The sequence below is a fragment of the Oryx dammah genome, unplaced genomic scaffold (genome assembly GCF_014754425.2).
Source record: "Oryx dammah isolate SB20612 unplaced genomic scaffold, SCBI_Odam_1.1 HiC_scaffold_28, whole genome shotgun sequence".
Classification (NCBI taxonomy): Eukaryota; Metazoa; Chordata; class Mammalia; order Artiodactyla; family Bovidae; genus Oryx; species Oryx dammah.
In genome coordinates, this window is record NW_024070212.1 from 92,354,736 (window position 1) to 92,369,197 (window position 14,462).

At 33.6% G+C, this 14,462-nt stretch overlaps 1 protein-coding gene across 2 annotated transcripts in view; it reads left to right on the top strand.

Moving 5' to 3' along the window:
* Nucleotides 1–14,462, top strand: part of NRDC (nardilysin convertase) — a 113,541-nt gene that overhangs the window by 71,332 nt on the left and 27,747 nt on the right. For both annotated transcript variants that reach the window (XM_040231137.1, XM_040231138.1), the window contains 6 exons: nucleotides 1,616–1,689; nucleotides 3,079–3,148; nucleotides 4,722–4,799; nucleotides 6,078–6,198; nucleotides 6,280–6,338; nucleotides 6,868–6,922. In XM_040231137.1, the coding sequence (XP_040087071.1) occupies nucleotides 1,616–1,689; nucleotides 3,079–3,148; nucleotides 4,722–4,799; nucleotides 6,078–6,198; nucleotides 6,280–6,338; nucleotides 6,868–6,922 (457 nt within the window). The remainder of the gene's footprint in view (nucleotides 1–1,615; nucleotides 1,690–3,078; nucleotides 3,149–4,721; nucleotides 4,800–6,077; nucleotides 6,199–6,279; nucleotides 6,339–6,867; nucleotides 6,923–14,462) is intronic.

Here is a 14,462-nt window from a genome sequence, read left to right on the forward strand (position 1 = left end):
GAAGTAGAATATACATATACTTACATGTATCCCTTGCCTCAGAACAAATTATGTTCTGAAGGTTTGTTTTTTAAGTCAGTGGTTTGGAACTTGGAATGCTTTTCCCTCACAAAAGAATAATCTTGTAGATGATAATTCACTTTACATATTACCTGAAAAGCCTGTTGCATATATTCAAATCAAATTGCCTTTTATTCGAAATTGGATGTAGAGCTCCAGCTCAGAAAGCTGCTATTTTTTGGTCCACTTCAAATTCATAAAAATAATACACATATTTAAAAGTTACTTTATTGTTATATTTTTTATTACAGAGAATACAAAAAATTTAAGTCTTAAGCAAATAAGTTTCTCTTCTCACTCTTAGCAGTTTGCATTTTAGTAAACTAAATGAAATCAGATTGTTTTTTTCTTGTATCAGGTGAGTAAGCTAGACTTTTCCAGTTCTTCATTCCAAGACAATTTGTTTTAAATTTATGAAAGAGAAATTAGTTTTAAAAATGTTAGAATAATTTGTAATAACAACTTATCGGTTATTATTATCTCACTTAATGTAAATTTCCATTGATACTAACAGTACTTTTAAGTAAGGAAAGATAATGAAAGCCATGCCAACGTTATGGGGTTGTTTTATTTGTTTTGATAAAAAATGAATATTAGCTCCTTAAGTATCAAGTGACAGATTAAAATGTGTTTCACTGTGAAACTTTACTAATAAAATCATAAAGATATTGAATAGAGGGGCTTCCCTGGTGGCTCAGATGGTAAAGAATCTGCTTGCAATGTGCGAGACCTGGGTTTGATCCCTGGGTTGGGAAGACCCCCTGGAGGAGGGGATGGCCTCCCACTCCAGTATTCTTGCCTGGAGAATTCTGTCGATTCTCCCCATGGACAGAGGAGCCTGGCAGGCTATTGTCCACGAGGTCACAAAGAGTCAGATAAGACTGAGCACCTAAGCACAGCACATATAGAATAGAGGGATTCACTAGGTCTTGTTGGTCAATCCCTGATAAGAATTTTAAATTAAAAAAATTCTTTTAAATATTATTCATTAAGAACTTTGGTTCCTTAGACAGGTTAAAAAGTCTTCTGGGTAATTAATACTGATTTCATATTGACCATGTTTAGGAGAAATATTAGTTAACAGTATATTCAACTGTGTGCAAAGCCTTTAGAAGGAAGAATCCAAGTTTTTTAAATACCACAGTGCTTAATACCATACTTTATTCCTAAGAATCACTCTGTGTATTTGTTGTATCAAAAAAATATCTCTGGTATAAACTTTCTCTCTGAAATGGCTTTCTACTAAGACAAGAACTAAAGTTGAATGGGACTGATAGAGACAGTAAATATTGGGAGGGGAGGTCCCTTCAATTCATTGTTTTCTGTCTCCCGTGAGTTTTAAAAGTATTTGAGTTATTGGGGTTGAAGTTAAGAATAGTTTGTGTAGTTCAGGATTTTGTGGCTTTCTTGCCATCTATTCGCTTATGCCTAGGATGCTTCTCAACCAGGGGCACATAGAATAGATTATAAATACCTATCAGTTTAGGTATCCCTAAAAATACTGCTTATAAAGGCTTTTGCCAATTAAATTTTAATGTATTTGTTTTATTTTCAGTGGGTTACCCAAACCAAACTTTGGCCATTTAACGGATCCATTTGACACACCAGCATTTAACAAACTTTATAGAGGTTCGTGAACCAAAGGTTTAAAACTATTTGAAATAACTTTAGCACATTCTCTAAAACTTAATTGGGGCTGCCAATTTTCTTTGAAAATGAGAATACAACAGAAAGTACAGCTAGATTGGAAAGGAAGTAGATAGACAATGGAAATCCAACTAGTGACAGATAGCAGGCCACTAACTAGTAGCAGATTCATTGGTCTGGTACCTTGATGCTGCTTGACTCTGTTTTGTGCTTTCTTCTATTTTTCTCTCGTTTCCTCTTGTTCTTGGTGTTTTTTTTTTTTTTTTCTTTCCTGCTTTATCTATATTCTGCTCTTTTTTGCCTTTTAAAGACAAAAATAGAGGATGGGAAAACACTTTGGAAATAACTTCCGTTTATCTTCACTGTAAAACTAATTTTTATTAAATGAGACAAATTTAGTGTTAAAAAAAAATGGGTGGGGGGAGTCACCTGTAAATCTTACCATCCAGAGAAGTGGTTTTGGCAAATTTTCTTTTGAGTCTCTGTACATATATTTTCATAACATAGTTAAGATTATAAAGTATATACACTTCTGTCTCTTGCTTTTTTCATTTAATATTATGTTTGTAATAACCACCCAATGAGCCATTACATGGTTATGCTATAATTTACTTAACAATTTGCCTATAGTAAATATTGCAAAAGCATTCCTAATTCACCATTTCTCTTTCTTTACTTTTTTCTATCATGGCAAATATTTTTGTTTCTCCTAATTGGCTAATTATTCCCTTCTCCTTCTTCTTCACCCCACTTGCCAGTCTCTTTCCTCTTTGTTTTCTCTGACCAGTGACTTTTGTCACACACTTTATTTGCTGCTGCCTCCATTCTAACTAAGCTGACTCTTCCCAGAGACAGCTTATTTTTGGTTGTATTTTTTCTGACTGTAGATTTTCTCTTCAAAGAATCGTAGAATAGTAGCACTGGGAAGAATCTTAGAGTTACTTTAATTTACCCCAACTCATAATACCATAACCAATTCAGAAGGAGTTACATGCAGTTTATTTTCTCAAAGTCCTATAAACTCACATAGCAAGATAGTAGTAGAGCTAGATTTCAGCAATGAGTCTCCTTATTCCTAGTCAAGTACCTGTTCTTGCAAAAAGGGATCCATCCTTAGGGGTGTTCATATTTCATAGTTCTTTTATCCATGCCTTCTCTATCTGTGAAACCAAATTGAAAAGAAATTTACAAAATTGCACTATTCAAAGTGGAAAATTGGCAACTTGAAATAATAATTGCATTGTGTTTTAACTTTCCCCTGCTTATTAGAGGATGAAATATATAGAATTTTTTAAAATTTCATGTAACATAGTATATATAAGTTGTGGAGAAACACTTATGTCTGCTCTTCTGAAAAATATTTTTGTTCAGTTGTTCCAATTAGAAAAATCCATGCTCTGACCATCACGTGGGCACTTCCCCCTCAACAGCAGTATTACAGGTAAGAGTTCAAAGGCAAATTTACTCCATTAGATACTGACTGAGAATCATATTTTAAAAGCATACTGAGTGGTTTAAATTTGGGCACTCCAGATTTATAAATGCAGGTAAGATCATAAACTGGGACACCACTACTTCAGGATTTTTGCCTTTGCTATATGTTTTAATATCTTCCTGGATATAAAAGCTAGAGTTTTCTTAGGATTAGTTGTTTTTCCTGAGTGTTTTAAATTAAGTATCTCAGTGTGAATTCTAACTTTTGTAATAATTTCTTTAGTACTTTGAATATAAATATATATTAGCTTATGATTTATTTATTAGTGGTAACCACTTACTTTGATCTTGTGAAAAGTAAAATTAAGTAATTTTGAGCCTGGCATACAACTACAGCATAAATCTCAAGAACTTACTTGAGTTGGGAATGAGTTAGGTCAGATTTGTAGAAGTTAGGAAAACGTTTCAGTTTATTCTTATAATTATCTTACAGGAGCCATATACATGAGCTAAGAAGTTTTTTAAAGGTTAGGATCATTAAGTGGGTACAGAGGCTTCTCTTGTTAGAAATAAATGCTAATGAACTGATAAAAAGTTAGCTTAAGTTTCTAAAACTGTTACCAACAAAACAAACCCAAGAAGACACACAAGCAGAAGGAAAGAAAAGTAATGTGTATTGCTTAAGCTCAGTTCAGTAAAAAATGCTTTTAACAATCTAGTCCCTTGAAGTTAACAAACAAGATCAGTATGCCTCCATTTAGAAAGCAGAGAACAGGTGTGTTGTCTGTTTGTTTTTTTTAGTGTAGGGATAATATAGGAAGTAGTAATATTCATTGGTTGTATGTTAGAGTATCCCCAAAAATGTTAAAATGATCATATGCATATTTAAAAGTTTATTCCATTTGTTTTGAATTTTGATTAGAAAAATAGTATGCTTATGTAATATTAAGGACAAAGAATATTAAGTAAAAAGTGAAACTCTGCATCTCCTCTGTCCTCACAAATATGCCTAACATTAATAGATTCTTGTATATCCTTCAGACATTAAAATAATAAATATAAAACATATCTTTTTATGGAAATGGAATTATACTATATATACACCATTCTTCCTCTTTTTTGCATTTTCTTATTTTGTTTTCTTAATTAGCAAAGCCTTGTTTATCCTCTGCCTGATTACTAAAGTAATTCATTGTAGAAATCTTGAGAACTACTAAAAAGTAGAAAAAAGTCATCCATGATTCTGTTTTCCAAAGACTGTACCATTTCTATATGTTTTGATCTAGTTGTTTTTTTCTTAATAGACTGTGTATTTGTTTTAACCCAATGTTTATTCTAGATATATGAACTTCCAGTAAATTAGCTTTTGTGGGGAAAAATTTATTTTAACAAAGAAGCAAGTGTTTTTGTCTTGCTGCTATCAAATTAATTATAATTTCATGTTTAATGGAATTTATGTGAAAACAAGTTTATAACCACATTCTCAAATATCAGTCTCAGAAGTAAGATTTTCTAAAGTAAAATTAAGGTATTTATACCGTAATATTTTAAAATTTCTGATCTTAACTTTTTTTTTTAAGGGTGAAACCACTTCATTATATCTCTTGGCTGGTTGGACATGAAGGCAAAGGCAGCATTCTTTCTTACCTTAGAAAAAAGCAAGTATTTAATAAATATTTTCATTGTAGCAATCTCTGAAAAATAAGACAACAGTTTTATAGAACCATGAGTCCTGAATTACATAAAAGGTTAGCTCTAATCAAGAATTTGCATTTGAACAATAATAAAGTCAATTTTAAATGCTGTGGATCTCCAGCCTTTCTCACCTCAGAAGGTGGACTTTAATGAAAACTTCATTGGGTGGATAAATTATAGAAATATGTGGGACTGTGAACAGCCATGTGTTTTAGAAAATAGCCAGAATGTTTCCTAAAGCATTTAAGCACTTGTTTAAGTTACCTAGTCAAATAATAGAAATATAACTTTAGAATCAGGACCAAAACACATTAAAGTAATTCCTTGCAAGAATGGAAGGTGGATGAGAAATTTAAAGACTTTAAAACATTGATGTGTACTAAATTATTCAAAGAATCCTGAGGGGGCAGGGTTACTAGAAAAGAAAAAGTGAATGAAATTAAATATATTCTTTATATAATAAATGTTATATGATTTTAGATTTATATAACCTTTTAATCTTACTGTACTTTATTAGAATTTCAAATTTTTCATCTGGCTTCCTCTTTTCTTATTTTAGACTGTCAGGATTATTCTAGTTAGAAAAAATATAGTCTTACTGATTTTTTCCTATATAACCTGTGCAGTCAGGTTAGCTGATGGTCTCAAAGAGCTTACTTAACATTCTAAGTAGGGCTGTATCTAAAGTGCCTTTTAAGGCTTCTTCTGGGAGATCATTCAAAATGAGATGTGAGAAATGCCTCCCAGGGGAATTCCCGGGCGGTCCAGTGGTTAGGACTCCATGCTTTAACTGTCAAGGGCCCAGATTCAGTCCCTGGTGGGGGAACCAAGATCCTGCAAGCTGAGCAGTGTGGCCAAAAGAGAGAGAGAGAGAGAGAGAGAAATGCTTTCCAGAAAACATGCTTCTAAATATTTTGTGCTGTTCTCTTCAACAAAAAATTACTGTAGCTTCATGAAACTTAATATTTTACTGTGTTATAATATTAGGGTTTCCATTGAAGGAGTAAATACAACTATTATTTCCTTCTGGTCATTTCTGTATGCACTACAATTCCTTGGGAAGCTTTGTACTTTGTAAAAAAAAATTGTACTTTTAAACTTACTATTGGAAGCCATGTTTGCTTCAAAGTCTGGGCTTACCAAATTTTACATAGAAGGCCTACCTGTTTTGTTAATTTGAAGCATTTGTGGACTGTCAATCCCAAGATACCGATTGGAATAATTTTTTCTCCTCACTGTAGGTGCTGGGCTCTTGCACTCTTTGGTGGAAATGGTGAGACAGGATTCGAGCAAAATTCTACTTACTCAGTGTTCAGCATTTCTATTACATTGACTGATGAGGGTTATGAACATTTCTATGAGGTAAATCATTAAAATGGAGGGGTTTTAAAGTTATATAGATATCACTTTATGCAACAGTATAATTAGATGCTTTGTTTTTAGGTTGCTCATACTGTCTTCCAGTATTTAAAAATGCTGCAAAAGCTTGGCCCAGAGAAAAGGTAATATTTATATATATATATACACTTATTAGAATTAGACCAAGGGTCAATCCTAGTATGTTTTAGCCTTCAGGCTGCCAATAGACATGGATTAGGCCTACCTTGATGGTGTTCCAGGCATTTCTTGCTTAAACTTCACTTACCTAGGGACTCCCCTGGTGGCTCAGATGGTAAAAGAATCTGCCTGCAGTGCAGGAGACCCAGGTTCCATCCCAGGTCAGGAAGATCCCCTGGAGAAGGGAATGGCAGCCCACTCCAATATTCTTGCCTAGAGAACCCTATAGACAGAGGAGCCAGGTAGCCTGCAGTCCATGGGGTCACAAAGAGTCAGACACAACTGAGTGACTAATACTTTTCACTTTTAAATTTCTGTTATTGGTTCCATACCCTTATTATTCTACATGTGAATGTATGTTAAATATACAGGTTATGTGGGCATTCTGTTTATTTTTATACTTCTCTTTTCTTGCTGATGATTCCAATGAGAAATTTAAATATGTCTTCTAATTATAATTTTCTTTTTTCACAGAATTTTTGAAGAGATTCAGAAAATTGAAGATAATGAATTTCATTACCAAGAACAGGTACTAGAAGTCAAACTCTTTTAAAATATTATCTGTGACCAAGTTGAAACTGGGGTGGACATTGTTCCTCTTTTTGGAAGTGTCCCTGGAGTTTTAATTCTGCCACTCTCTGTCATGTGAGTCTCAAGATGGCCTTGAGGCTATCTGAAAATTAACTCTTGTGTTTTTGAGCATTTATATTGAGTAACAGAGAGAGAATTAGGCAGATTGACACAGGTCATTTGTTGTGTGGCAATTGTTCATTTGCGTAGTCATTTCATCCGTGGATCCCTTTGATAAACATTCATGGAGAGCTTATATTTTGGGAATTCAAATATTGTGAATATATTTTACAGGGTAATGTGAAGTGATTACTATTTGTAATATTAGAAATAGTGCGCTTTGTGCTTTCAGGGTAAGGAAAGCATTTGTCTTGATAGGAATAGGTCAAGGAAGGCTTTATGGGTATAATAAATTTGAATTGAATTCAGTATTAAAAAATAGGTAAGGTTTAGACACATTCTAAGTATTAGGAAGCACATAAGTAAGGAACTCGGGGGTACTGTGAAAAGGAAATGGTCTTTTCATATCTATAGCATAGGGTATATGAAAGGATGAAAGGAAAGGTAATAAGTTTAAAGCAGGGTTTTTAAAAAACCCATTTTGTGTCTTGGATCCCTTTGTAATCTCTTGAATCCTTTGGACCCCTCCTCAGAACAATCTCTTATCTCTTCATTTTTTTAAACTCTCAGAAATATCGCCCTAGTAGTACAATGATCACTGGTATATCCCTCATCCTAGGTTTACTAGTTCTTAATATGTTGCCATATTTTCCTTCTCTTTTCTCTCATGCCTCTTATTTATGTGTGTGTCTGTGTTATTTTTGGACGTTTCATAATTACAGACATCATGATACCTCTTACCATGCATCTGCTACTTAGAAACGTATTCTTATATAACTTCACTAAAATTGTCATGCTCAGAAAATTTAACATTGAAACAATACTGTCAAATATTTATACAGACCATAGAATTTAAGTATAGTTGATCTATAGTATTATGTGTTAGTTTCAGATGTGCAGCAAAGTGATTCAGTGATATATATGTATCTATATATTGTATATATCAGATTATTTTACATTGTAGTTTATTATAAAATGTTGAATATAGTTCATTGTGCTATACAGTGAGTCCTTGCTGCTTATCTCTTTTATGTATAGTAATTTGTATCTATATCTATATTCCTAATTTACCCCACCCCCACCCCCCCCATCTCTTTCACCTTTGGTAACTATAAGTTTGTTTTCTATGTTTTCAAGTCTGCTTTTGTTTTGTATATAGATTCATTTGTGTTTAGATTGCACATATAAATGATATACAATATTTGTTCTTCTCTATCTGACTTACTTCACTTAGTATGATACCTTTAGGTCAACCACATTGCTGTAGATGGCAGTATTTCATTCTTTTTAATGGTTGTAATATTCCAGTATGTGTGTGTGTGTATCACATCGTCTTAAACCAGTCAGCTGTTAATGGGCACTTGGGTTATTTCTGTCTTGGCTATTATAAATGGTGCTACTATGAACATTCGGGTGCATTCATCTTTTAAATTGGGGTTTTCATCTTTTCCAGATAAATGGCTCAGGAGAGGGGTTGCTAGATTATATGGTAGCTCAATTTTTAGGTTTTAAAGGAACCTCCATCAGTTTCTATAATGGTTGCACCTCTTTACATTCCCAGCAGTAGGGTAGGAGGGTTCTTTTTTATAGAATACTGTTTTTAAATGCATAAGATAAAATGCAGTAGGTTGCAAAGGAATATGGAAATAAAGTACTTAAAATAGTAAGAATTAGTAATATGGGTCTCTATTGATATATTATTAAATAACAAGATCTAATGGTAGATCTAATAATTATCACAACTTTAAGTAGCAGTGAGTGTGCAATTTTGAGATATCTATAACTATTGTGATTTTGATTAATTGTAGTCATAGATGCTGATAATATTACTATGATTTTTTTGCCTATATACTCATAAATGAGTAAAAATGCTAAGTTATAGTTTAATGAAAATATGTAATTTCTTCCCAGTCAAATTCATGCTTCCCACCCTCCCTGATTTTGTCCACTGATATCTTGTGGAAGGTATCTGTGGACCCTTGATTAAGAGCCCTAATTTAGAACCAGTTCATAGAACATCTTGAAATCTGCCTTTTTGGATCATCATTAGATGATCCTGTGTATCTGCTACAAGTCAAGAAGACTTAAGTACATGAGGACAAGGTTGTAAAAGCTATAAGCTTCCAGTTGCTGTTGATTCCTGTGCAGTCTACTCTATATGATTAAAGTCATTTAAAATAGAAATCTTATTCTCTGAAAACAGAGAGCTGTTGTGATTTATATTGGCCATTTGATGGTCCTATAGACATAATCTCTAAATAGATTGATATGCCTAGAACCCACAAGTTCTTCCATCAACCTTAGCAGTTGATGGAAAAAAACCTGATTTTTTTTGGTGTTCTTGTCAGCTGTTGTGGCAGCATGTGGGCTAGAACTGTGTTAGGGAGAGTGGGAGTAAGAATTGTGGGCCTATCATAAGTAATAGCCTTATTCCTTTTTTAGGGATTGGATTTTTAGCATTAGTTGAGTAACATTTTCTTTCTGCCCCTCTAGTTCCTTCTTAGCAAGACATTTCAGGATAACCTTTTCTGTAGCTCACTTTTTTTACCTTTAGTGCAGTGCTACTGAATGCTTGTCTTAATTTTAAAACATGAATCCAAAAGATTTTAGATCAAAACCTAATCAGAACAAAGAACAAATGTGAATGGTTCATATCTCTGAACTGGTAAATTTTAATTCAAGTAGCTCAGCTTATTTCAGCTTTTATATATTTTTGTTTTACTAAGAAAGTTGACCTATCTTCTCTTTAGACATTTTTCTTGTTTTCATCAGTAAAGACAAATAGAAATGCTCTTTCAGACTGTTTAAACCAGTCTTTTATAACTTATAAATTTAAAAATAATTTTTATTTCACATGGGAACTTGGACTCAGCATATATAAATATATATAATGTGTAATACAATTAGGAGTATAAAATGGTGCAGCAGCTTTAGAAAACAATGACCTCCTTAAAAAGTTTTGCATAGAGATATCCTACAAGCCAGTAGTTACTGGCTTACAGGTATATACCCAAGAGAATTGAAAATGTATGTCCACATAAATACATGTACACTTGTGTTCACAGCAGCATTATTGATTATAACCAAAATGTGAAAACCAAATGTCCTTCACTGAATGAATGGCTAAACAAAATGTAGAATTTTCATACTGTGGAATATTATTCAGCATAAAAAGGAATTAAGTACTAATTCATTCTACAACATGCATGAACTTTGAAAACATTATGCTAAGTGAAGGAAGCCAGACATCGCGGGTCACGTGTTGTGTGATTCACTTTATATGAAATATCCAGAAAAGGTAAATTGTAGAGCCAGAACACAGACTGATAGTTTTCAGCAGCTAGGGGTTGTGAGTAACTGGGAGCAACTGCTTAGTGGGTATGGAAGTTTCTGTTTGGACTGATGAAAATATTCTGAATCTAGAACTATCAACAGATATAAATGATGATTATACAACTTTATAAATATACCAAAACCCACTGAGTTATATACTTTATTTTTAATTGTATACCTTAAAAGTAGATTTTATGGTATGTGAATTTTATCTTTAAACAAAATAAAGGGTAGTGTTTTCTTCTAGTACTTTCTGCACCACCTTGGCACTGAAGATCTACTTTTAACCAGGATCCTGTTTTTGCGTAGGAAATATTTGAGTCACTCAATTTAGTAGCATTCTGATTGTTAACTTATAAAGTTAACTTATAAATAAGTGGCTGGTGAAAATAATCGGTTAAAAAATTTAGAACACAGTAGAGGGAATCATCTTATTTCTTTTTCTTCTCTGATTGCTGTAGCTAGGACTTCCAAGACTATGTTTAACAATGGTGATGGAAGTGGATACCCTTGTCTTGTTCCTAATCTTAGGGGGAATGCTCTCAGGTTTTCACCATTGAGAATACTGTTTGCTGTAAGGCTTATCACATATGGCCATTACTTTGTTGAGGTAGGTTCCTTCTGTGCCCATTTTTAGAAGAGTTCTAATCATAAATGGGTGCTGAATTTTGTCAAAAACCTTTTGATTTGTTAATATGGTGTATCATATTGATTGATTTGCATATATTGAAGAATCCTTGCATCCCTGGAATAAACCCAGCTTGATCATGGTGTATGATCTTTTTGATGTATTGTTGAATCTTATTTGCTAAAATTTTGTTGAGAATTTTTACATCTGTGTTTGTCAGTGATTTGGCCTGTAGTTTTCTCTTTTTGTGTTATCTTTGTCTGGTTTTGGTATCGGTGATGATGGCCTCGTAAAATGAGTTTGGAAGTATTCCTTCCTCTGCAATTTTTTGAAAGAGTTTTAGAAGGATAGGCCTTAGCTCTTCTCTAAATGCTTGATAGAATTCTCCTGTGAAGCCATCTGGTCCTAGGCTTTTTTTTTTGGGGAGATTTTTTAAATCACAGCTTCAATTTCAGTACCTGTAATTGGGTTGTTCATAATTTCTATTTCTTCCTGTTTCAATCATGTAAGAAGACTCTGTCCATTTCTTGTATTTCTGCATTGTCTGTTGTAACTTCTTTTTCATTTCTAATTTTGTTGATCTGATTCTTCTCTCTTTTTCTTGATGAGTCTTGCTAAAGGAGTGTCAATTTTGTTTATCTTCTCAAAGAACCAGCTTTTAGTTTTATTAATCTTTACTATTGTTTCTTTCATTTCTTTTTCATTTATTTCTGTTCAGATCTTTATGATTCCTTTCCTTCTACTAATTTTGGGGGTTTTTTTTTGTTCTTTTTCCAGTTGTTTTAGGTATAAAGTTAGATTGTCTGATGTTTTTCTTGTTTCTTGAGGTAGGATTGTATTTCTGTAAACTTCCCTCTTAGAACTGCTTTTGCTGTATCCCATAGGTTTTGAGTTGTCGTGTTTTCATTGTCATTTGTTTCTAGAAATTTTTTGATTTCCCTTTTGGTTTTTTCAGTAATCTGTTGATTATTTAGTCTCTTTAGGTTATTAAACCTGTTTAATCTCCATATGTTTGTGTTTTTTCTTGTAATTGATTTCTAGTCTTATAGCATTGTGGTCAGAGAAGATGCTTGATACAATTTCAGTTTTCTTAAATTTACTGAGGTTTGATTTGTGAACCAGGATAAGGTTTGATTTGTGACCCAGGATAAGGTTTGATTTGTGATCCAGGAGAATGTTCCATGTGCACTTGAGAAGAAGGTGTATTCTGCATTTGTATGGAATGTCCTGAAGATATCAATGAGACCCATCTCATCTAATGTATCACTTAAGACTTGTGTTTCCTTATTAATTTTCTGTTTTGATGATGTGTCCATTGGTGTGAGTGGGGTGTTAAAGTCTCCTATTATTGTGTTACTGTCAGTTTCTCCTTTTATGTCTGTTAGTGTTTGTCTTGTGTACTGAGGTGCTCCTATGTTGGGTGCATAGATATTTTCAATTGTTATGTCTTCCTCTTGGATTGATTCCTTGATCATTATGTAGTGTCCTTCCTTATCTCTTATAATATTCTTTATTTTAAGGTCTGTTTTGTCTGATATGAGGATTACTACTCCAGCTTTCTTTTGCTTCCTATTTGCATGTAATATATTTTTCCATCCTCTCACTTTCAGTGTATATGTGTCTTTATGTCTGAAGTGGGTTTCTTGTAGACAGCATATGTATGGTCTTGTTTTTGTATCCATTCAGCCAGTCTGTGTCTTTTGGTTGGAGCATTTAATCCATTTACATTTAAAGTAATTATTGATAAATGTTCCTATTGCTGTTTTCTTAATTTTGGGGGGTTTATTTTGTAGATCTTTTTCTTCTCTTGTATTTCTTGACTATATAAGTCCTTTTAACATTGTTGTAAAGCTGGTTTGGTGGTACTGAATTCTCTTAACTTTTGCTTTTCTGAAAAGCTTTTTATTTTTCCATCAATTTTAAGTGAGATCCTTGCCAGGTACAGTAATTTTGGTTGTAGATTTTTCCCTTTCAGTACTTTAGATATATCCTGCCATTTCCTTCTGGCCTGCAGAGTTTCTGCTGAAAGAACAGCTGTTAAATGTACGGGGTTTCCCTGTATGTTACTTGTTGCTTTTTTCTTCCTGCTTTTAGTATTCTTTCTTTGTGTTTTATTAGTCTTTGTTAGTTTGATTAGTGTGTGTCTTGGCATGTTTCTCCTTGGGTTTATCCTGTATGGGACTGTGCGCCTCTTGGACTTGATTGACAATTTCCTTTTCCGTGTTGTAGAAATTTTCAACAATAATCTTTTCAAAAATTTTCTCATACCCATTCTTTTTCTCTTCTTCTTCTGGGACCTCTATAATTCAAATGTTGGTGCATTTGATATTGTCCCAGAAGTCTCTGGGGTTATCCTCACTTCTTTTCATTCTTTTTACTTTATTCTGCTCTTCAGAAGTTATTTCCACCATTTTATCTTCCAGCTCACTGATTCGTTCCTCTGTTTCAGATATTTTGCTGTTGATTCCTTCTAGAATATTTTTAATTTCAATAATTGTGTTGTTTGTCTCTATGTTTATTCTTTAATTCTTCTAGGTCTTTGTTAATTGATTTTTACATTTTCTCCATTCTGTTTTCAAGGTTTTTGATCATCTTTACTGTCATTATTCTCAATTCTTTTTCATGTAGTTTGCCTGTTTCCTCTTGATTTATTTGGACTTCTCTGTTTCTAGTTTGTTCCTTCATTTGTGTAGTATTTCTCTCCCTTTTCATTATTATTATTTTTTTAACTTACTGTGTTTGAGTTCTCCTTTTCCCAGGCTTCAGGGTTGAATTCTTTCTTCCTTTTGGTTTCTGCCCTCCTAAGGTTGGTCCAGGGATTTGTATAAGCTTCATATTGGGTGAGAATTATGCTGAGGTTCCACCTCCCCCTGCCACGGCCCTGATGGGCAAGGCTGAGTGAGGTGGTAATCCTGGGTGCTGCTGATTGGGTTTGTATTTTTGATTTGTTTGTTGTTTAGATGCAGCGTCCTGTACAGGGTGCTACTTGTGGTTGAGTGATGCTGGGTTTTGTATTCAGCTGGTTTCCTCTGTGTGAGTTCTCACTATTTGATATTCCTTAGGGTTAATTCTCTGGTAGCCTAGGGTCTCGGAGTCAGTGCTCCCACTCCAAAGGCTCAAGACTTCATCTCTTCATCTAGGACTGATGAGATGAAAACGACCTCTTTGTTTTTCAGACCTCCTGTTGTAATTATTTCCAAAATCTGATCGACTACATCTTCAGTTTCTCTGTATCCCGCATGCCTTGGGAGCCACAGTTCCTCTATCAAGGGAGTAATTTTAAACAATAATAGTACTTGAAGGTGTGGGAGCTAAGTGAAATAGGCAAAGGAGATGAAGACATGCAGACTTTGAGCTATAAAGTACATACATCATGGGGATGTAATGTACAGCATAGGGAATATAGTCAGTGATGTTA